Raw genomic sequence first — 25,635 nt, forward strand, 5'->3', positions numbered from 1 at the left:
TCCTTAGTGTGATATACATCGTCAAAGATAAGAATAGTCTACTTCAGATGCAGAAGCGAAATGCTAAGAAAAACTACATTTTTGATGAGAGGCGCTCAATGGATTGTGGGAGTTGGACCGAGGAGGTGGACGGGACGGGATGTAAAAGTGGTGAAAAGGTACGGCATAAAGAGCTGCGGGAAATTGGTGGGGCAGTACCTCCATCGGTTGTCTCCTGTTTTCGCTTCCTCTTCTTGCCCCTTTGAGTGTTAGCCCTAGAAGACCAATCTGGGTAAAGTTGCATGTGCAGCTGCCTTTCCCTGCGCGCTAGCTCGTAATACTTGGCTTGTTCCTCACGACCCAGCGCATGCCACTGTAAGCGGCGTATTATATGAAAACAAACAGATAAGAATACCTGTCGTTGAAAACTAAATCTACTCAAATTATATTCGCATTATCAGACAAAACTGATAAATCATAAATGTATCAATAGTCATCAGTGACATTACTAAAATTACATCATCAATTTTTATCTCATTTCGGATACAAGGCATAATTTTCTTTTCCAGTTGATTCGATTTACTCGTGTACATTAAGTAGTGGCAATTGTCAAATACAATATATATACACGACAGGTATTCACAAAACTCGAAGGCAGACGAGACGACCCAATTATATCCATTCGAAGAACGTACCGGAATATATAAATATATGTGGTGCTAGAAAAACAGCCTTATTTTGTACAAACGTGTCTATACATGGGAAACTTAAACTTGTCACGATATAGATTGGCCAATTGTTATTTATCAATATCCTAATGATAACAGGGTATTTTTTTTTTTGTAAAAATTTTGAACCTATTCTGCGGATCACGACGCAATGGTTGTACAATCTAAAGAATTTCAGTACGCATCTTGAAAACCGATTGTATAATCTTATCTTACAGGTAGGAAATGTGAGGAACTAAAGGGAAACCATCACGATCCACTGACACGTCACACAATAACAAAAAGTATAACAGTTACGCGGCACATTGTCTGCAAAAATACAAACACTCAAAAATGCTATCTCTCTCGGTTTGAAAAGCTTGTAACGAGTTATTTTTTCTACAAGAAACTTTCGACAAATTTAAAAAAAAAACAAGCGTAAAAGTGAAGCAACTTTCGTTTGTATTCTTACAGGCAAAGATGCAAATAACCACCACTCTATTATATAAAAGACTTTTAAAAGTGAAAAGATTTTGCAGTAAATAGATGGTTCAAATGCAATTTGAGATAAAATAACGAGTGTTAAAAAACAAACAGCCCCAAAACTGTTCTGTGAATATCTTAAGTTTAACAGCTGCTTTTCTAGCACAATGTGTCGGTGCAGTGATATTAAGTCACTCCAGTCCAATTTTGATTCCATTTGTAGAACGAGTCCCAAAAATATACACAAGTTACAAAAGATATAAGCCGCAACCATCTCAGCGGTGGATCAAGTGAGATTCCCATTTTTGAGATACAAACTAGCACAAAACAACAGAGATAGAGACAATACACACTTTTTTTGGTGGAAATACTTAAATTAAATATGATTGAATGATTTGGGATCCAAAAAGGATTAGGAATTTGTTATATAAGTGTAGAATAGATATACCCAGTTTGATTATCGTACGATGGAACATATTTGTATAGTATTTTAGAATTGTGATATTCCTCAAAGGTACTTTTTTTTTAATTTTGCAAGGCTTTCAGGCCTTCATTTATCCATCGCACGATTATAGGTGATGAATCCCAAAATAAATTACATGAACGGGTTAAAAACGTTGAGGAGTAGGAAACAATGGGTTAGTTAATCGGATTTGTTATTTGTTCGTTTGTTCTGTGACGTGCAGCTAGCCTATACCTCCTAGGTCGGCCGGACTGCGTTCCTTTTTCCGTTTTTTCTTTTTGGAACCATAACCATAGTTGTCTCTGGCGCTCCACCCTGGATACAATTGCATGTGAATCTGCCTCTCTTGGCGAGCCTTCTCGTAGTATTTAGCCTGTTCATCCCGACTTAGAGAGTGCCACTGTGTAGAGCGAGTGGTAAATAATTTTGATTTTGATCAATAAAATTTTTCACACACCTTAAAATAATTGCCTCAAAACGCATGATTTTTATTCTGGTTCAAAACATTGATAAAAAATTCCCTTTTCACAAAATCGCAATAGTCACATTGAAATTTTGAACATACCAAACTTCAAATCACTCAAGTACATAAAATGCATCGAAAAATTGGGATTGTATCATGCTTATAATTTTTTTTTTTTTACAGATGATTATAAAAAAAGATAATTTAGTCTTTGAATGATGAATCGACAAGGATACATTTATAGCATTAATCAATTTTGGACGTGAGAATCTTTTATCTGATAATTAACTTAAATCTAGTTAATTCCGTACTAGTACCTTTTATAATGGAAAACATTTAAAATAAAAAAAGAACACTTTATATTATACTAAAATCATAATAAAAAAATTAAAACAAAGGAAAAATCTGGAAATAGTCTGAATACCTAAACTTGAAGAAAAAAAATTGAAGAATAGGACCATTTATTGCCACACTGAATTTATATCGCTAGCGTGATATCTAAATTCATATCTTCGATTAAAATGAAAATAAAGAGCCATATTTAAGAACATTGATAAAATGCGTGTAAAACTCACCCGTCTGCCTAAAATTTGATTGATTGCTGCGCTCTCCTTCAGCGTGCACTCGGCTACTACTTTCGCACGCATTTCCTTCATGTATAACATGAAGGCGTTCAGCGGCTTCTTGATATGTGGTTTCTTGGTTTTATCATTAGAATGAGGTCCACCTGAACCGGGCGCCGGAGTTCCGGGTGTACCCGGAGCACTGCCGGGACCCCCTGTACTGCCGTCTCCACTCTTGTCGTGCGAACCTGACGAAGACTTATCTAAACCCCTGAAAACAAATAAATGAAACATCAATATTTCGATTTTCATACAACGGAAAAGTTTATTTACAGTCGAAACTAATGGCATTAGCGGTATTGTTTAGAAATGTAGACTAGTCCAAAATAGAATAGGAAATATTTAGGAACACACATGATTAAGAGATGAGGCATGTAAAGGAAGCATGTGTTCCAACGAAGGGTATCAATTATAGACATCGTTGACACAACACACAATTTTATACCAGTAATACAGACATTCTATAAAATTCCCAGACAATTACCGTGTAGTAATAAAATGCACAACTTCCTTAATTTCAACAAACTTTGTAGATAGAATTCCAATAACAAAGTTGTTGAAACTGCAAGTAATATTTTATTTTACATAGATATATAACAGGTAGACCCCAATGCGCCTTCCTAGACAATGAATTACAAACATTGCAGCATTTTTATTACATAAATCGCTGTATTTCGAGAGGCTGAAGTGCACGAAATTAACAATTAATTAATCCATAGAAACATCTATGGATTTAGACTTGTACATAAATTTTTACATATTGTACATAAATCAAAATCAGATATTTGTGACAGCGGGTAGGATGATTTTTGCCAATTTGATGGAGGAACCGTTTCAACAATGAAATCAGATAAATTGGCAAACTCTGATAAGAAACGATCAACTTGGAGTCACAAATATTCAAGTCTGTCCAGCAGTATTAAAAAGAGTAGCACGGGATCGAACCCGGTAACCTCTCGGTGCTAAACCATACTGCTGGCTGGGTACCATGATATGCATACATATTAAGGTACCCACTAAAAGAAAAAACAACGAGAAGTTTTAATCAATCTTTACAGACATTCTTATCTTCAGAATTCTTACCCCACAAATACATATGAATTATTTAGAAATTTTATAAAATGCTGTAAAACAAAATATGCAATACTAAAGCAGAATATTGCAAAAAGTCATAAATGTGTGATAAATATATATATACAGAATGCTAAAATGAGGCAAATTGCGTTCGAGAATGTAAAAAATGCACGTTTTTGGTGTATTAAATTGGTCCCGGCTAATTTTCTCCCAGTAAATCCACCCAAAACGAGCAAACCTGTTAAAATTTGACAATTGGACCCCAACTTTCGGAACATTACGACGTGTAGAGTTGTAAATTCAGTCGCGTATGAGGAGGCGCAGGCGCCAGACTTCGTTGTCTTCAAAACGTCGGTCACAACATTTTTATTTACGACTTACTGAAATCTAAATATAAAGTCCCGCAACACGACTGCTGAGCTTCTCAGAATACCATTTGGAGCTTTGCTGGGAAGCTTTTTATACAAATAGCCAGCTTCCTCCACTGTCCAAACAATGCATTCGAGAAATTATCGAATTTCCTCCCCACATCAAGCCACCACCCATTCTGTAAATTGAACATAAATACTTCTGATATGTATATATAACGGAATGAGAGTACCCCAACTTTTAGGACCGAAATCGTATTTTCTATCTTGAAAACTTTTCAATGAAGCCCGATCTACGCGACGGGGGTTATATACACGTTTTAAAAGCCAGATGAAAAATATTTGTTCTTGTCAGCACATTTGTTTGTAAAGAAATATATACGCCATGAAACACGATGTGTGCCACGTGCCGGTCCGCGTGCCCCCCCCTACACACCATCAAAATATTTTAAAACAGTGCCGAAACACAAACGGTTCAAATTTAATACGGTACATAGCAATTTTTCGGTGGCGAATTCGGTTTATGTATTTACGAAAAAATAAAATGGTCAAAATGGCGCTGTAAACGTCTTGGAGATCTATCGTCGTCGGCGGTTGGGAACTTCACCGGTTTGTAATGGCGTTGATGGTTGTATGGGTTGTGTCGAGACAAGTGTGGCTAAGTCATAAAGCCGTCAATTATACGATGAAAAGTTCTTAGCACGTTTATATTTTTAATAGTCTGGCTATTGAGAATGAAACGTTGGTGGTAATTTACATGTCCAATGTAAATATTTCGTGAGTTTGATTGGTCTATTCGTATGAGAGCTTTGACACTTAATGTTGTATTATACACTTAAAAGATGATAATATATGTGTGTATGGGGTATAAGATTAACGTCAAAATTTAATCGTAAATCACAAATAAAACGTTTCGATATGAGAAGAATTTTACTAAGAAGACCTGTTAGAAATTTTAATGTTTGAAACAACATTAACGTAGGTCGGAACCTTCATCGGAGTAAGACCTGATCTTACTATAATGTAATCAATCAAACTATTGGTTACGAAAAAGACCAAACCCCCCCCCCCCCCTCCCACCGGAGTGTTTTCGGTGGTTTTATCCTTGTATTGATATATGTTTGACGGTGATTCCCATATTTTAATAAATGTAGGTGAGTGAGACTTGTCGAAATAATAAGATCGTGCGAATTAATAAAGACATGAAGACACGCCTATTCACAACTAGAGTCTACCTATACATGACATGCCGTACGATTCAGTATCTGCACTTTTGTATACAAAATATATAAGGGCGTAGACACACTAAAAGGCACGCGGCACTTGTTTTTTTTTTAGATAGTTTTGCGCATGTAAAATAAACCCTTTTTTACACCAAGAAATGGGTGTCAAGACACTACCCCCGGGAATAGTTCCAATTTAAGCCCAATTAAAACTCGTGGATGTGCATAAAATCTAATATATAATTTCGAAAGAGACTTTTTAAGTAACTATATATGTATTTATGTAACTATCGTTGGTTCGTAAATCCATGATGTAATCGAACAAATAAATTTAAATAAAATAAAACTATTCAAATAAATTTAATAAAATGTTTACTATTAGATTGGCCATGTTTAAGCGGTATATATTACAAATACAAAAAAAAACCGAGCGAAGCCGGGTAAAAACACTAGTATAGAATAAATAAAAGGAATGTATCCTCTCTTAAATCGTTAAAAGAAACAATAGATAAAGTGTGGTGTAAAGACTTCTCTATAAGTTGTAGATATAATATGTGGCTAGTAAAATTTAAAATGTAAAATCACCAGAGATCGGCGGCCAAGTTGCTTTCACCGCAAAAAAATGGTTCACTATTGTCCTACAAAGCAAGAGAGCAAAAAAAGTTTGACATCAAAAGTTTTTGTATATGATTGCTTGAAGTTGAATTGTGTATTGTATAACATACAACATACATATTTATTTTTTAAATAATGGAGTAATTTCAAACGTGTCTATTACGATTATTTTTCACCATCGTAATGGAGGATTTGATTTCTACATACTGATGATCAAACCGAGCAAAATGGCTCAGTTTGAAAACGAGCAAAATGGCAAAGTTTGAAAACGATCGGAAGAGTGTGGAAAAGAACCCAAATTTCGTCAGACGAAAAAATCGAAAGCGAGCTAAGAAGAGGCTAGTAAAAAATAGCTCATTTCAGCTAATTCCATAAATGACATGTGTATAAAGTTATGATTATGTGAAAATTTCCTCTAAAATAGTCCAATTCCGTGCCGTTTTTGGTATCAATTTGTGTTTTTAGATTGGAAATAAATTTTAAATCGCGGCAGCTACGGGTAGGTGGGTAAATTGAGTAAATATTGAATGGCCGGTAAAAGAGAGGCGAGAAGCGGGTTACGCGATAATGATTAAAAAATAAACGGTGGCCGTTTATGAACGTGGTGTGCACAGCGGGGGCGTACGAGTAGTCGCAAAGCGAATTTCAGAGGAAATTTGCTCAAATGATTGCCGTCGGTGGGTCGCCTTTGATGTTCGCACGTGTGGGGCCCCGCGGGGGCGCAGCCTCCCGAACCGAGATGGGGGCGACCGGGAGAGTAGGAGGAGCCGCGACGACCAACCAAATGGGGTAACGACCGTTAACAAGTTTCGCGTCCCATTCACAAAGGCGACTGTTTCACGGTTAACATCCAACCCGACCACCCCACCCACCCCCTATGCACACATGTACACGTGTGGAATACAGGTGGGTGCACTCTAAAATTTACATGCTATTTCAAGATTTTTAAAAAATTCGTTTTACATACCTCGAGTACCTATGGTTGAGCAGGTCCGAAGAAGGAAGATCCGAGCCTTTGGATGAGCCGTGAGGATGCGCCAGAGGGTGTGGCGGACCATGGTGAGAATGGGGGTGGGGGTGGGCTGCCAGGGGGTGGAGAGGGTGCGGCGACAACGGGTGGGCACCAGCGGCTATTAGACCCGGAGAAAACCGGTACAATTCGCTGAAATCAAAAATAAATCTATTTATTTAAGTGTAAGTTTAGACCATTGTGGCATTACAGGAGTCCGTAAGGCGCCGCAATGGTCGAAAAAATACAAAGAGATACAGACAAAAATACATTCAAACATAATCATAAAAAAATCAAATAATAAACTACAAAGTAGGGAATGTCTATATATAAGAACCAGCCGCAAATACGAAACATCCCTGCGAGGTCCAAATGGAAGAGAGAAGATCTAAATTCCACTCATACATCACATTCAATTATGAAAATAATGATGAGCGCAGGCTACCGGACAAATAAGTTTAAATAATCTCCGATACTAAATAAATAATCTCAAGCTCACTGAGGTGGAAAATATCATATTCAGGCTCAGCAGCAACGATTTCATTGATACGTCGGATAGCTCTTGGAATAGGAGCCATTCGATAAAGCACTGTGCGGGCAGGAGGTACAACTATCAAATATAACATGCCACATGCATTTACAAAAAATTGTAATAGGACGAAAAGTACGCAATTCCTATTAAGCAGCTAAGATGTTAAGACCAATAGGTACTACATATGTATGTATGTAAGTTCGCATATGTTAAAAGTTCATAATAAAGCTCGTCGACCAATACGAATTGTGTATGTATATTTGCCTGCTGCTAAGTTAATCGATGATAATAAGCCAGCAGTATATTTCATCGTTGAAACGGTTATTAATCAAATTGGCAAAACCATCCTATTTACTAGGTCACCGCTATTTGAATATGATTTCAAAATTTGATGACAACTAGAGCATAATCCCACTTACAATTCCTAATTCAATAACTGATAGTTAAGTTCAATTCGACACATGTTTCAAAAGTTATAACTATATCGATATATCAAGATGACTTTGAATGAGTCCTATTTACCAAACGATCCTCACACTGACATCTCAGCATCACATTCTTCCAATGGCTTGAAGCAATCAGATTTTCATTTTTAAATAATTTTATATTATCGTATTAAAAATAAGTGGTAGTGAAAAGTTTATTCAGTAGATTGAATTAAATCTTATGTGTGTTGGCAATTGTTAATTTGCATCAATAATCTCAATACTTTTGCAAGAAAGGCTGTATATTGCAGTTTGGCCCATGTCATCGATGGAATATTTGCAAGACTGGGCGATGACGATGACATGTCGAAACAGTCAACTTCGCTGGTTGAATTGAGTGAAGCAGCAGCAATATTGAGGTGCACTGCAATCAACTCTTTAGTTTTGCTCAATGAATTAGGAAGAGTACATATGACGGAGCTGCTATAGCGGCTTCCGCAGTGGAAGAGTTGAGTGGCAGGGGTTGTCGCACAGCGTATTCAACTCATATTTAGTATATAATCATTATGTATAATGATGGTATTCGGTACTTATGTACAAAATTTTGATCATAGATCTCACCTTGGGCAACCTGTAGTCTGAATACCTGTGGTCTGAGTTAATATATAATGTATAAAAAAGTATGTAGAAACTTTCTTGGTGTCAATTTTTTGAAAAAATATTGTAATACTGTATGTGTCTGTACATATGTATCTCTATTCAAACATGTAAACATCAAACATAAATTCATATCTAATTTCATTCGATGCATATCTAATTTCAACGATGCATATCTAATTTCATTTGATATTAAACAGCTATTGAACTGCGATGAGTAACTCTGCAAAGTTTACTCTATATCATCATCATCATCTACAGCCATCCACAACCATGGATGAAGGCCTCTCCAACACGCTTCCAGTCGTCTCTGTTTTGCGCAACTCTCATCCATCTCACTCCACACATTTCCTAATTTTCTTTTACCCTTTTACATTCTCTCGGGTACCATTCTAGCACTTATTTTGTCCATATTTCGTCCATTCTTTTAGCCACGTGACCCGCCCATTGCCATTTCAATCTCTCTACTCTATCCACTACTTCCATTACCCTTGTCATACTTTTCACCCACGTGTTCCGCTTCCTGTTTTTTCTCATTATCCCGAGCGTAGAGCGTTCCACACTTCTTTGAGTGCATTGGACTTTGTGTAGCATCTTGGCGTTCAATGTCCAAGTTTCACATCCATACGTCATTACTTATATGTAAGTCACAAAATGTGAACATATACATATGTACATATAAAGAATGTTCAAACTAAGATATTGTATGTACATAAAAGGAAATATTATAAAGGCTTAAAAAATTTAAGGACGGGAAACATTGTTTTAGATTTGGGACCATTATTGAATAGGGTTGTCACGACCCCACAAAAAACACGTATAATTAATTAAAACATGATGAATTATGAATTCGTCTGATAAGCTCTGAGCCTCCTACATTATGCGACACGGCAAAAAATAATAAAATAAATAAAGCTTACTCTGAGGAACCTGTCTGCGAAAATAAAGAAATATCCTTTTCAATATTTTCTTTCAATATGGAGGGTCCACTTAGCATGGCAAGGGAGAGAAAAAAAAAACACTGGTAATGAGACCGAACCCAAAACAAAGAAGCGAGAGAAGCCTTAATGAACTATATAAGGGCAATCCACAATAACCACATGGCGAGGGGCGAGATGAGGAAGACGAGGAGGATGAGGAGCGAGAGAGAGACCACGGTGGTAAAGTGAACGCGAGGACAAAAGGCCTTCCCTGACGAGCGTTCTTACCCTTTTGAATTAGCTGCGCATTGATGTGCTCAAAAAGCATGAGAAAATCGGGAGAAGAATGAAAACGACGACGACGAAAAGTCTACGAAAACAATAATTATAAAAATACATCCTTCAGAGGAGGATTAAAAATAGCCCGAGTGCTTTGACTACACGAGCGGCGATAATGATCCGACAGCGCTAAAAAGTAAGATAAACGATAAAATCCCAACAGCAACATTGTCCCAATCTTAAATAAACACATCTTCATAATAACTTCAAACGCAAACACGATTCGAATCGAGTGTTTATGCGTTAACTTAGTCGGCATTCGATAACCAAATAAAGTCGATAAGCGTTAACGACCCGAGATGAAAAGTGAACGCCGTAAAAAGTTTACGATTAGTATGATGAATCCGTTAATTAATAAATTCAAACTGTTCTCGGAGGGCAACATCGTAAACTATAAACATACCCATGTAATAAATAATATAATATATGTACAAGAGTGCTAAGTAATGTTTGATGGTGCTACTATAGACTTTAGCGTGTGTTCTGAGCATGGGAATGTGTCAACGTGTGTGCTCAATCAGCATACATACATAATACGTACGTGACAAAACAATCTGGCTCGTCATCTTTGTATTACAAATGCCAATAAAACATTTTATTCGTTACATATATAACAGCGAAGAATGACTTAAACAATGGCCAACCCAGTAGATAATTGGCCCATCCCATGTTTTATGCTTCTAATTTGACATATTGAAAATAAATAAATATTCTCATCTAAAAAAACAAACACTAAATAAAAGACAGCTACTAAAATAAATTTATGTCGTAGTTCTTTTTGAAAGATTAAAATTGTAGGAAAGAAGATGCCAATTTTTTCTGATGCTTGTTAAATATTGCTTGAGAATTGTAGGGACTACATACATACATATGTAGGTCACCAAATATGGCGTCCACTTTAATAAAGCAAGATGTATGTACTTCGAACTTTTTCCTTTGATTTTTGTTTATTGTTGGATCTATGTATATAACCAGTCATTAACAAGATTTGAATCATTCCAGCAAATGTATTGGTACAAACTTTTCATCACTTAATGCAAATGCCAATATTCCTTCTATTGATACTTGCCGCACTGTGATGAATAGCCAGTGACCAGGAATTTTATCTCCCAATATACTGAATGCACGATCTTCATATTTAATGTGTTTCTCATCAAAACCTCTATGATTCGAATTATGTCATTATTAAATAAAAGCATTGATCAATATCAACAGAAATAATTATTTTCGCGGGAAGCCCCTTGTACACGTGCCTCACAGATACGAGAGAGGGGGAATTCAGTACGCTGCGCTCAACGGTCAGTGTGAGAATGACATCCGCCTTGGAATGATGGCTCTGCTTCAGTCGTTTTTTTTTCATTTCTTGCAGATAAGTGCATATATTATTCAATGTTTAATATATGATAAAATGATTTTTATTGCTAATTAAAATATTTAACCTCGCCGATTTTGCATTATGTTAACTTAAAACACACATTTTTAACTGGACACTAGGCGTCCAGCACAGTGGTAAGCGGATTTTTTTTTAGCACAGTAAGGGAGTGGATCTCCACAGTAAGGGAGTTAATTACTTAGGGAGTGGATCTCCTTTGGGTAATCTGAGCCCAGCTTATTCGACAAGTCGATTATGTACTCCTCGAAACACTTGCATATTCTGATGTGCTAAGCAGAAGTTGTCAAACTTGTCAAAACAACCGCAAAGCGTTCCATATTGTATAGGTATTACAGTGTGGCGTACAACTTGTATGAATGTACCGTCCCTATAAAAATTAACACTTCAAAATGCTTATGAGCCTTCAAACAAAATTCTAAATGAAGTAGAATATACATATCATTAACAGCTATTTACCACCCACTGTAATACGAATGCCTACAACACGCTTCAATTCGTCTCTGCTGTGAGTAACTCACCCCACATTGTTTTTTTATATTTCATCCACACATCTTCCATTACCATCCGAGCACTTTTGTGTCTAATTTTCTAGTTAAATGACCCGCTCGTTGTCATTTAGGTACTTTATACAAAAGTCAGCAGTATAGCTTAGTGGTGAGCACGTGCCACTAGCGACATAGAGGTCCCCTGATTAGACCTCGACTGAAAATAATCATACGTTGTATGATTTGAAGTGTATCTGCGGTGCTGCTGGTCAGATTTGGATATTTGTGATTTGAGGCAATCCGTTATGACACTATATTTAAAATTAAATAAAATGGGTACATACCTGGTGAGACTAGAACTGGTGATGGGCAACGAAGTGGGATAGGGACTTCTAAACCCACTCGCCGCTGATGAGATCGGATACATACTGGGCGTGTGCCTGAAACGGGATAAAACACATTACTTTGCATAGCATTCTTTTGCGCCGACTGTACGTTGGGGACCAATTACACTGCGGTGACATTCCTTCAATTTTTCTAATTGCTGCCACTAATTGATGGGCAGAGTTTCACATTCGCATCGCACACGACCTGAGACTAGGTTCTCGGACGTGCGATGCGAATGTGAGCCCATTCTAATTAGTGGCAGCGAAACACGCTCGCATCGCACCAACCCTCTTCTAGAGCGATTGGAATGGGCCTTCGAAGATATTCAAACGACTCGCTCGAATTATCATCGCAGCTCCATTCCAGAGGCATACTGCTGTGAAGTGTCAACCTGAATGGTCTTTTTTTGGGTATATGTAGAATGAATTTGGGTGTTTACCATGATGCTGCTACTTGCGACATCTCTGGCCCCAGCATGGGGTAAGGGTAAGCTCCGCCAGCAAATGGATACATTGCCGGCCTAGTTAAACCTGAAATTAAATTAAGTCGAATCAAAATGTGCTGCAAAATTATGATAAAAACATACATACAAATACATAAAAAAATAATATATTGCGTCATTATAGAGCAAAATTTATTTAACGATTGTTGGTCCGAACAAACGTTCACCAACAATGCGCATGCGCTGACGTATTATTTAATTATATTTAGTTTTTGTAATTCTCTTCAATGCTATATATTGGATAGTTCGTTTTTCGAGTTCGAGTTTACGTCTCAAACCAGCAGCATGGACTGGTGGTTACCATATAATGCTTTCGAACATAGTGGTCACGGGTTCGAGTCCCACTAGTTACTGCTGGCCAGACTTTGGTTTGTGACTTCCAGGTCAATCGTTTTCTATCAGAGTTTGTCGATTTATCTGATTTTCATTAAAACGCTTCCAACAAATTGGCAAGCCATTTCTCATTTTAATTCAATTAATTAATTGGCAACCCATTTTTTCATTTACCCATTTCGAATTTCGAATTTCGCTGATTCGTATAAAATGCTGCAAATTAGTCCATAAATGTTTCGCACAATTTCAAGTTTTTCAGCATTTCGAAATTTGGCGAGTTATATTTTTAACAAATGCTGCACAAATGTAAAGTATATTAATATTTATCTATATATGTCTCCATATATGATGCTCTGTTAAAATTATTCTAACATTGTATATCGATGTTTGTAATTGGCCAGGAAGGCACCTGTTAGGCCTTCCTGGTATATATACATACATATGTATGTAAAAAAAATATTTTCAGAGACGAAATTAGCTCGAGTGAGTGATCTTTTCACTTCGTGGATTTCAAAAATTCACTTTTTATTAAGATTTGTGTGTGGTTGATCAAAGCTATTAGTTGGTAAATAAAGCGGCTTGAATAAAAGCATTTACAAGTATTTTGCTCGTTGACATTTCAAGGAACTTGATACAATATTTGAAATTAAAGTAAAATTTATATTTAGTACTATTTATTATACATTAATTTCTATAATAGGTTGCCCCAAGGCGACACCTATACTAATTTTTTTTTACAGAAGTACTAAGCATCATATAATATATTATATTTTAAACTGTATAGCCAAAAAAGTGGGACGTTATATTGAAGTTGTCAACGTGCTCTAAAATATTATAATATAAAACTGCATTAGTATCTCAATTAAGACAAATTAAGAAGTTATCAGCTTTGCACTCGTACTTTGTTATACCCGTGTATAGGTATTGCTCGAAACTTTTGGACAAAAAATTGATCATATCGTATCATATTTGTGCTTAGTGGGCCTTGAGAAAGTATGTATTGATTTCAAATCTGCCTACTTTACTGAAATATACAAGCGGTGGCAAATTTTTAACAGAATTAACTGAAAACAGGAAGCGACAAGCCGCCATTGGGGTAATATCGGTAAAATTTAAAGTTTGTCATGTCGCATCGCCTATGTGAACTCACTTTGCACGTCGTTTAACTAGATAAAACTTTGTCACTTCACTGAGTCCTCAACATAAAGCTTTTAAATAATATAGAGTACCTACTGAGTACATACAATGTCCTAACTGACCGGAATTGATTTTAAAATATCATAAAAGAAACCGCACACGCGACCTCAATAATACAGCAATTCGACTGGAATTCAGTCCTTGGAGCGGGATTGAATATTTATTTTACTAACAAAAACACCATTGAGAAAACATTGACTTAAAATCTAACTGAATTCAACCTTGAATAGTAAACAAAATACCCTTTGACACAAGTTTTGATCGCCGGGTGCGTATCGACGAGGAGGGAGAGAAGATTCGCAACTCTGGGTCGTCCATGCGCGAAATCAGTTTTATGGGTTTCCCGTTTGCGAATTCAGGGTGTGAGACGAAGATAGCAGCAAATGTTCTGACCGTTTCCTGGTAACCCTCGACGACACTGTCGTTTATTGCGCTAAGCTTCCAGAAATCGGAAACATCAAAGCGCAATCAACACTAGAGCAGCCGAAATGATTTGTAGGATTATAACACATACTTCAAATGCATGTATTGAATGTTCAATCATGAATCGAACAATAAACATATGGCTTCGCCTATATATGTTTTTAAATATACATACATGGTTTCGAATGCTGTCTCTTCATCTTTTGACATATGAGCCGTTATAATTGAAAGTGGCATAATTCCACTTTTCTTCATTTCGAGAAGTATCTCGCAAAACATTAAATGTAATGTTTTGCGTTTAATATTAAAAAAAAATACTGGTGGCCTGTAATACGTTTATTCTGCTTTTCCGAGATTCTGGACATATCGAATTAAAATAAGTGATAACAATTCGTGAATTAAATCAAAGTGTGTTTTGAACTGAAAATTGCCACTTTCAAATATTACGACTCATCTATCAAAAGAATTCCCCAGGTACAGGTCACTCTTAATTCCATAGTCAAAAAAAAATCTGGAGCTCTTATATAAACGCAGATTATATATACACAATTTGCTTTAGATTTCAAAGTCTTTAGTTAATAATATATGTACATATAGAATGTATGTATTTTGAACATTAGTGTGGGTTTAAATTTTGTAGCCTAGAAGAATGCATGTATGAATGATTAGGTTGGCACGCATGAGTTGAAGAATGGTTAAGTTGTCGTCTTGTATTATACATGACGTTTAGATCGTTGTGGCGATCCGCCAAATAAACAATATATAAAACCACTCAACGAGTCTCATTTTACTCTACCGTCTATGTCTCCTAATAACCAGATCCCACATTAATAATAATTGTAAATAGGTTTTCGAGATGTTTTCCTATAATGCTGTGCATATACGCTAACATTAAAATAAGGCACATTTTTATTATTATTATTATCATATTAAGTCATAGCAGGATCCCCAATCAGTCGCTATGACCACAACAAATAAAATAAAAATGTGTAAAATAGATGACGATCACTTGATTGGTAACTTCTAGAATATACCTAAGATGTATTACGAACAGTAAAAAGCGTTCAAAAACAAATAAAATCAAGCTCTAATCTCAGAATAGCCCATGGTAATAGGACATCGATTTTCTACTCGAAACTACCCAAAGTATGTATAGTGAAAATTTGTTGAAATTTTGTAATTATGTAAAAAGAGATCACTACAAATGGAAGATGTGTAACTTCCTTTATAATTTTGATTTTATATATAAGAAATTGAGATTTTAGACTCCATTAAAAAGCATATGCCATTTCTTTTACGCTTGTATTTTACTGGTAAGTGTCAATTTTTGTCAGTATTTAAATATAAAAAGTCAGTATTTAAATATAAAAAGTCAGTATTTATACTTAATGGTCAGTATCCGTCGTTCAGTATACATAATAAAAGGTAAGTATTTATATTGAATGGTCAGTATTTAAACATAAATGATCAATATTAATGTTAAATGGTAAGTTTTATTTTGACGAATGGCAAGTATTACTTTTTGGTTGGTATAACCACAAAGTTGATACGATCTTGATAAAAAATTCAATCCAACAGGCATAGCTATTTGTTCCGACGAATGTACGTCAGATTTTTATACCATCCATTTGTTATTTATACTGATATTTTAATAATATGATACTGACCATTTAGTTTAACGTACTGGCCGAAAACTGATATATACACTTACCGAAATTGATTAAAATACTGACCATTTAATTTGTTGCCTTTCTTTTATAAAGTGGCGTATTTAATAAATTCGTCTGCTATATACGATTCCCTCCGATTTCTTCAATAGAGAAAGGGAGAAGAAAAAAATTGATGTCGATTTTTATTTTTTTTTATAGAGTGGCATATTTAATTTGATCTGTAAATGCTTTTTATTATTACTAAATTATGTTCACAATACATCTTTTTTAATAGCTACTGATCTACTGATCATTTTCTATTTTACAATTTTAATTTAATTTTCTTAGTAATAATAGTATTATATTATTCTAATGTTAATGTACAGCATAGTAGGAAAAAGAGCTCAAAAACCTATGGATATTTAATAAATTCTTCAGCTAGATACGATTCCCTCCGGTTTCTTAAATACAGACAGCACGAAGAAGAAAATTGATGTCGATTTTTAATTGAACCACCCCAAACAATTATGGTTAGATAAGATCAACTAATATTGTCAGAAGACAGATTTTAAAACTATTGTTACTGTATTTCTTTATTGGTCGACTTCACTGATCTTTAGACTGGGCTTAATAATGTGTAACAAACCGCGAAAAATGGCAGAGTTTCAAACCGATCGGAAGAATGTAGGATATATTGTCAGACCAATGAGCGAAGTGAAATATAGAAAAGCCTTGTAAAAAATAAATGGTTGACAATCTGTATTTCTAAATTTCAATGGATAGATCTGTCGATTTTGAGCATCTTTACTTCATAATGATTTTGGAGAGGGCACTTTTCTAATAAATCTGCTGAAAGGACAAGACTATTGGGTGAAACGAGTATTTAGAAGTGCTACTTTATCTATGGAATTGTTTGAACTTCTATCTAAATTTAAATCTCGAAATTTTCACTTCACCCATCGATCGAGCTTTCGCCTCGGCTAATGATAAAACAAAAATATACACACATCAAAAAGGCAATGTGCGAACAAACAAGCACAACAGCTGAAATTACAATAACGAAGACGGTGTTTTATGGACGAGCAGAAGTCGTAAGTAAATGTAGTAGGAGGTCTCCACTAATTGCCCAGTAATTTATAAGTATTTTCCGTGTACATGAGCCGGCGCGCCTGGCACAAGATGAATGTACCGGAATTGCGGAACACTCTGCCAACAATTTATAATATGCACGGTGGCTATGTGAGCGCCATCGTTGAAATATTCAAAACTGAGCCGACATTCATAGCCGACAGAATTATGTCATTTAACGTTTGAATATAATAAATATGCACGTGATAAATACCTATCGCTGCTTTGTCCAACTGGTAAGGTGGGATGCCCATGTGAGCGGGAGGTGGCTGCCCCAAGTCGCCATTGTGACAGAACAATGGCAAACCACCGGCAGCCGTCAAACCCATCTTCGATGTCTGCAACAAAAAAGGATTAAATATTAATAAACAATGAACTACAGTGTCAATATTTACCTTATATTATGTATAATGTGTGTACATTTTATTATCATGCTTGTTTATCATCCATTGCATATTAACTTATATTTAGTTACTTAACTTCTAAAAGTTCTATTTAGACAAAACCAGGGCCGGCTTATAGGTGCAGCAGACTAGGCAAATGCCTAGGGCGCCATATACAAGGGGCGCTGCGAGGCGCCCCCATTTTTATTTTTTTGATCATTAAATAGAAAAAAAATTGGCTTTAAACTTATAAAACTTTTCTACTCGAAGTAACAATACTGATTGTATGTAAAATATAATTTAATTTACGAGGAACGCAGGAAGTTGACTGTCAAATATCAATGATGCAAGAATAAAACATGTAAAACAGTAAAATGGCGTTGGTACAAATGGTAATTTGAAGTTGTATTTAATATAAAATATCGCTGTAGCATATACATATATGTATATATACATATATATCTGGGATGGATTTGCTGCACGAAATTAAATATCTTAACCAAACATATTCGAAAAAAGAAATGTTACTATTAATTCATTATTGAATATAAATCAATGTCTCCATTGCCGGAGTTATTCATAGTTATCCGTATTTTATTGTTTTATTCTTTTTATACATAAAACGTGCTTATTTTGAATAAAAAAAATTATTTAATTTTGTTTTTGTCTTAATATATTTTTCTTCAACATAAAATTTCAAGAACTTTCATGAAATTTATTGTTTAAAATTTAAGGGGGGGAGGGGGCGCTAAACCAATCTGCCTAGGGGCGCCATATACCCTCGGGCCGGGCCAAAACCAAAATACACACCCATATGTACATATCTTAGATATGATTTACAATCCTTAAAATAATACTAATTAATTTTCGTATATGTGTACATCTTCCCGTTTGATCAACAATGAATAGTAAAATTAGCTAGCATTAACTTATTCTAAATATGCAATGTACATATGTCCAGTAGATTTCAGATGATTTGAACAGCTTAATTGGATAGCCAAGGTGTTTAAATTAAATGGAATATAATCACGACTGGAAGACCCCAAAACTACTCCACTGGTTAATGATCTCCACCAAGTTTTAATAAGAATCAACCTCGCTTCACAGTTACCTCAACCGAAAACTATGTGGAATAAAAGGTCACGTAGCCACAAGTGCCACTGGAAGAAAGTTTCCAAGAAACATTTTACATTTTCTCCGGCGACGAAAGATGGATAAATGCCATCATTAAGTTGCAGGGAGCGTAAGGGGTGTGGGTGAGTGAGAGACGCGATGAAAACGTGAATGATTAGCACTCGTGCAAAGATTAGTCGCAATTAAGACCTGGAACGTTTCCCGTCGTTGAAACCTTTAAAACCTGCTCCACACTGATGATGGGTGTATTTGGGAAGCAGGACCTTCGAAAATAAAAAGTTAACAACCGCTGGTTTGAGCTGACCATCTGAGGAATCCTCTTTAGGAATTGCGGAATTATTTGAATAAGTATGGAACCTTTTTGGAAATAAAAGTCAATACTGAATAATAAAATCCCACACATAAAGTTAGGAAGACATTGGAATGCACATACATAAACCAACCATTATATTGTAACTTGAAACAATGTAGTATGTAGAGATGTCTGCTTCTAAATATGTACGTAAGTACGCAAAGGTATTTGCTACAATTTAACCACACCTACTCTAATATGAATCTATATGCATAATCTGATTTCGACGATTTGTGGACTGGCTAATCTACATAGGATTATCGAGTAAATTTTATTAATTCTATATAAGGTTTCTAAAAGTCCAATAAGAATATTCCCGGATTATGCAAATAATTGAACAGCCATCAAAAGGAAGGAAAATCTATCATGAGTTATTAAAAAAGATCGGCACGTCGATGTCAAGGATGAAATAAGAATAGATGAACGGATGGAAGATAGACAAAGGAAGTAAATGAGGAACGGAAGAGAGTGGAGAAGACTGGTTAATTTTTCTTGAAGCATTAGCTAAAGAATGGCTGCGATAAAACTGTGATTGTTATTAAGCAATTAATAGTGTGGTAGATGAATATGCAAGGCATTCAACATTTAAAAAATGTAAAAGAAGCACGAGAAGTTTAATACTCGATTAATAACTTGAGAATTATGTAGATCTAATTCGGAGAGGAATAAAAGAGAGATTATAACAATATTTTCCAGATTTTACAATTCATTGTTGATTCTCTTCCTTTCCTGCAAAAATCTTACATAACACCTACTTCGTTCCACAGTTTTTATTTATGCGGTACATACAAGCCTCCACCCAAACTTCCATTGCCAATTTAACCCTTTAATTTTTGACTTTCTTATTACATACATATTTTTCATTCGTTAGTTTGCTTTTACGTTTTAAGCATATGATTAATAATTAAGTTTAATTTTGATTTAAGAGATCGTAACGCAAAAACAGAAAGCCGACTAGAAATATATACTTAAACGAATTGTAATGGGGAAAATATTATATGTATATTAAAACTTGCGTAACATTCAAATAGAAAGAGAAGACGGGAGCGTCCCTCTGGGCGGGGTGCGAGCGAGTCAAAAGATCACAAAGGTAAAGTGGAAGTCAATTAGGCCAGGTGTCAACAGCAAACCTCTCAAGTGTAAGAAAACTCATTAACTCGAAATAAAACTGTATAAAGAAACGTAGCAAACATTAAACGCTCAATTCCACGTGTCGCTAAACAACAACACCAAAATTTTCCTTACGCATTTACGAACATAAATTACATAAAATACACACACACAGAGAGATTAATTAAGGATACGTTCAAAATAGGGTTTGCGAGATAATTCAACCCAAAAATACACATATATTCCAGGAAATCTGCCAATTAGGCAGAAATTCTAGAATCTTACAGAACAATATTACATACAAGGCTTCCCCATAATACATAAGTATAATACACGTGTGTATTGTTGCGTAAAACAAAGAAAATATCAGAGCATGGGAACAATCGATAAAGGACACGACGCAAATGTAAATCCTTGCGAAACCCCTCTGATCCCGGGGGGAGGACGAGGGGTGGATCGGGGGGTGGCGGAAGGTGGGGAGAAGAACCCCGCCGGGTCCCGGCGGAGGAAAATGAAATAAAAATCCTTAATCCATCCTTTAAGTCTCAAATAACCCGGGTTGGGAGCCCGCCCCTCACCCTCCGCAAGCCGCCCCTGCCCTCCCAGCCTCCACCCCGTCCCTTGCCCCCGGCCAAACACACCCTTTCGCCGGCCTTGCATATACTTAACCAGGCGCGCGGAACCGCCGATAATCGAGCGGTGAAGAGGAAAAATAAGATGACACGGTCCAGTGGAAATTTGCGCGGTCATACGTACGTCTTAAAAACCGTCCGGTCGCCACCCCATCTCGCCACCCACTCAATTTATCGTCACCCTTTCGCTTCGGTGAACTTCTCTTCCCGCTCGTTATAGAAAGTCCCAAGTCGAAAATAGCGTTTAATTCGATTTTTGAACACGCGTGCGAATCTGCGTTGTAATTCCCAACGGGACAATATTTGAAGCAAACAAAAAAAATATCCACGTTTGTCAAAGCTACAAAGTTTAAATCATTGCGTCGTGACTGTAATGATGCCTCACCGGTCGCCTTGGGTGTAATTTACAACAAAATGTAATAAATAGCTACACGGATGTGTTGACGAATATGGTATTGAAGCATGGAAAAGGATTATCATTGAATCCATACGCAGATAGAAATCATAAAAAATAAATGCATCATGCTTTGATTGCAAGTTAGACTGACGACAAATCAATCAAAACATTTTATGTAACAATCCCCATTTCATATTTAGTACATATAACTCGCATTTCAGATTGAACTTTATATTTCATCGCGACTGATTCACCAAATATTCATAAAGTTTTATCCCAATTGGTAAGATCTATTATAGAAAGTTACTATATATAGCATGTATTTTCAAGGTTTTCAAGGTGTTAACAGCTGTTGAGGTATCGCAAAAAAACTAAATGGGAAATTTTATGGACTACCATCTACATATAGTCCACAAAAGTTCGATCAAAAGTAATTATTTATGTAGCACTAGACATAATTAATCGTGATCGAACTGCCTAACTAGTAACTAGATAAATAATTACTTTCAAGCAATCGATCTCAGGTTTTTAACCTGCTAGCAAACTCTAGAGTATCGACTACATATATTCTAGAGCAGACCCCCAAAAATAATACGATCAGATCTTGTCATTACTAAAGAGCGGCGGTCAAGTTTATAAAATAACAATATACCTCTCCATTATCCATAAGGTAAAATGGAGAGCAAAAAAAATGGTTAACAATAGAAATTGACAAAAGCGAACCATTTTTTTAGCCATCGAGCAACCTGACCCTTAGTCATAACTAGAGGTAGGATAGTCACAGTGCTATCCATTGTTCGGCAAACCTTTAACAATGCATTTACAACCTTTGAACAATACACGGCCCCCTCAGTCTCCGGTGACTAGTCATTACTTAGTTAAATCAAATCTTAAGTCTAAGCAAAATTTGCCAGAACTATAGAAATACTCAAAAATAGACTCATGGTCTATAAACAAAAGCGCTTTATAAGAAATTTCGAGTGTATACAAACCCCTAATTTTATAATAAGAAAAAGGTCATCAAATTCGGTAGAGGCTGATAAGTAAATACACAGTACGATGTAGTACACGTACGTGTCAACAAGCTGCTCGATTTCAAGAAGGCGTTTTATACGCACGTGTCAATGTTTGATAACAAACATGCCTATTTTTCACTTTTAAAAACTGACAGGCAATTGGGTCACCAAAACCCGTACCTAATTAGTGCGGCTGAAAAACGACAAAAGGCCACGTTCTCAATTCTTCGCGTAAGCAATAAACGAAAGGACTTATCCTGCCACCTACTTATTGGAGGGGGTGGAGATCTGGATTGCAAGAAGTAATAAGAGGGGGGGGATTACATTGCAGTTTTCAAGTGTTGATGGTTGTCGACTCCTGGTCCAGCGATAACAATAAGAGCGGGTGTCTCGAGTCGGCAGTCGGCGGCCGCCATTCGCGGGCCGCGGGGAGGAGTCAGCGCCGGTCGCCATGGAGACCAGCGGCTGCCCACCCCCGTGCCACCCCCTACCCTTCGTTTCCGCCGCCCCTATACGTACCCTCCCCATGCCCACATCCCCAAGCCGGCCTCCCGCGATTTTCCTTAATTTGGACGCCGTAACCGCGCTTTCCCCACGAGGTGAACACACGTCCAACATTTTCCCGATGCTTAATAAAAATGCAAAAAAAAATGAAAACTTTATAATTTTTTTTTTTCATACATAAAGAGTGGAGAATTTAGCACATAAACATTTACAATCTCATATGTTGAAATAACTTTTTGATTGCATAATCAATTCAGAGCGTAGAGAACTTCACTAAGTCAAACATTAGTACTATTCGACAAATTGTCTAGGAAAAGTTGATTTCTCGTTGATCTTCTGGGGTTGAACGTATTAAAAGTGGAAAAAAGTTTCGTATGGAACCGTCTCAACAATTGTCAGATAAAAACGTCAAATTCTGATAGAAGGTGATAGATCTATCAAAAAATTTATATATATATGTACATATGTATGTACATATTAATCAGCAGTATAGCTCGGTGGTTGCGTTAATTCTAACAACCGAGAGGTTCTCGGGTTCAAGCCTTGGGTTGACTTTGATTGAAGAGAATTTATTCACAGTATTTCCGCAGTGCTGCTGGTCAGACTTGGATATTTGCGACTCCAACTAGATCGTTTCCTATCAGATTTTTGCCAATTAAACTGATTTCATTGTTGATACGGTTCCTCATCAAATTAGCGGAACCATTATATTCAATATGTCCCCACTATTAGAATATGATTTCAAAATTATAATGTAAAAATGTGCAAGTTAATATATGTATGTGTCGCTTAGAGGCAACCTGTAATGGCATCATGGGAAATTTTCTGTTTCTTTTTTATTAAAAAAATCTGGATTTTATAATCGTCTTGATCTTAATAGAAGTAAAAACTCAAGTCAAGTCAGTCAAGAAAAATGATTTAAGCTTTACCATGGGTGAAAGAAAATTCGAATAAATATTAAACTTTTTGATTCCGATCCGAGATTTAAGCCTATTTTTTTCTTCTCAATTGCAATGAAATAGATCAAATTAACTTGAATGCAATTAAATAGACCAAATTAACTTGAATGCAATGAAATTGAGTTGCATACTTGCATATGTAAGTATAGAATAATTTCCTCACGTCTAAAACTCAATAGACATGTTTATACAAAAAAACGCCATCCAACCCACATAAGTAAAATTTTGAGCATTTTAATTCCAGTATATTCCTACTGTTGTTTCCTTTTATATGACATGCTTTAGATAAAGTTAAGGAAAAGTAAAATATATAAGTGGGGTGACCCAGAAGTTCAATAGACACAAGTTAAAAAGGAAAGTTGAAGATTCTTAAAATAGTGCAAGACAGGATTTCGCAAAGAGTTTGGACCATAGACGAATTGTGAATTATGGAAGCTATTTTTTTTCAATTTCAACTACCTATATAATATTAACGAAAAAATATTATAACTATTTGTACATACCAACGTATTTTCAATATTCCTAAAAAGTATAGAAAACTATTCCCCAAGTTTATAAGATTACATTATTTCCAATGATTCAATAAAGAAGGGTCGCATTCTATAATTTAATCCACGGCAAAAAAATCACCGGGGGACCAAATTTATCAAACAAGTCGAGCGAGACGATTCGTAAAATTTTCCCGGACATGCATGCAAATATCGAAAATAATAAAACTGATTTGAAAAAAGGAAGAGAGGGAAGCACACAAAAATAAGGGAAAATTTAGAAAACCCTCCCGTCTGCAAACACGGAAACCCTTTTTCTCGCACGAAATTACTTCGGATAAATAATCCTTTCCACAACGAAAAAGGTTACGGATCACCGCCTCCGAGTTTATATTTACTCAACATACACACACACACACCAGCACACCTCCTTCGCGTCTTTCTTCCACCTCCCATACCCCCACGTCTGTGCATACACGTAGATATCTATCTATCCATCTATCTTTCAGCATCCAATCACTCTCCTTCCGAGTCGCTCGAGCTGAAGCCGAACCTGAAGCCGGGGAGCTTCCACTCGGATTATATCGTGAAAAAATACGCATCGACCACGCTCACTTGATTAAAAACGAACGTAGCTATGCTTCAAAAGATACTCGAGAACACGTTGTAAGTACGCTTATGTACATACTTCTGCATAAACGACGATTATAAATGCGTATTTTTATAAAGTTACCTACATACATATATATATTTTTTGCAAAAAATTAATACACTAATCGGTCAAGTACATACTTATAAGGCAACTTGCGAAATTCTTCCAAAAAAAAACAGCTTAACTAAAGCATTTGTTAAAAACTAGCTTTGAAAGAATAAAAACTTCATCAAAGTAAGGGCGAAATCACACACGGAAGAACGGCACGTCGTGTGAATGGCTACCTCTGATATCTATCCAACATATGTATATTTATTTATTTATTTTAAACAGACCATTGTGGCATAACAGGAATTCCTAAAGCGCCACAATGGTCAAAAAATATAACACAAAAAAGAAAAAAAACAAAATAACAATTAAACATAAACATAAATACATCTACATACATAAAAAATAGCATTTATAATAACAGATAAAGTAAAAATATCAAATAAAATATAGCATAAGGAATGCCTTGCACCTACAGCCAGTTTCAATAAATATGTAAGAAACAACTACAAATACAAAACATCCCTGTAAGGCCCAAATGGAAGAGAGTTAATCAAAATTTCACTCATAAATCACAATCAAT

The 25,635-nt window shown here is 35.9% G+C and overlaps 1 protein-coding gene across 4 annotated transcripts in view; it reads right to left on the reverse strand.

The window, feature by feature from the left end:
* Nucleotides 1-25,635, reverse strand: part of pan (transcription factor pangolin) — a 144,405-nt gene that overhangs the window by 7,943 nt on the left and 110,827 nt on the right. For 3 of the 4 annotated variants that reach the window (XM_077433524.1, XM_077433523.1, XM_077433525.1), the window contains 6 exons: nt 17,592-17,715; nt 12,585-12,675; nt 12,103-12,198; nt 6,966-7,160; nt 2,671-2,929; nt 1,867-2,032 (listed from right to left, as the gene is read on the reverse strand). In XM_077433524.1, coding sequence (XP_077289650.1) covers nt 1,867-2,032; nt 2,671-2,929; nt 6,966-7,160; nt 12,103-12,198; nt 12,585-12,675; nt 17,592-17,715 — 931 coding nt within the window. Of the gene's footprint in view, nt 1-198; nt 353-1,866; nt 2,033-2,670; nt 2,930-6,965; nt 7,161-12,102; nt 12,199-12,584; nt 12,676-17,591; nt 17,716-25,635 lie in introns of all 4 variants that reach the window. The other variant, XM_077433526.1, reaches the window with a different exon arrangement.

Source organism: Arctopsyche grandis, chromosome 6, assembly GCF_051622035.1.
Source record: "Arctopsyche grandis isolate Sample6627 chromosome 6, ASM5162203v2, whole genome shotgun sequence".
Classification (NCBI taxonomy): Eukaryota; Metazoa; Arthropoda; class Insecta; order Trichoptera; family Hydropsychidae; genus Arctopsyche; species Arctopsyche grandis.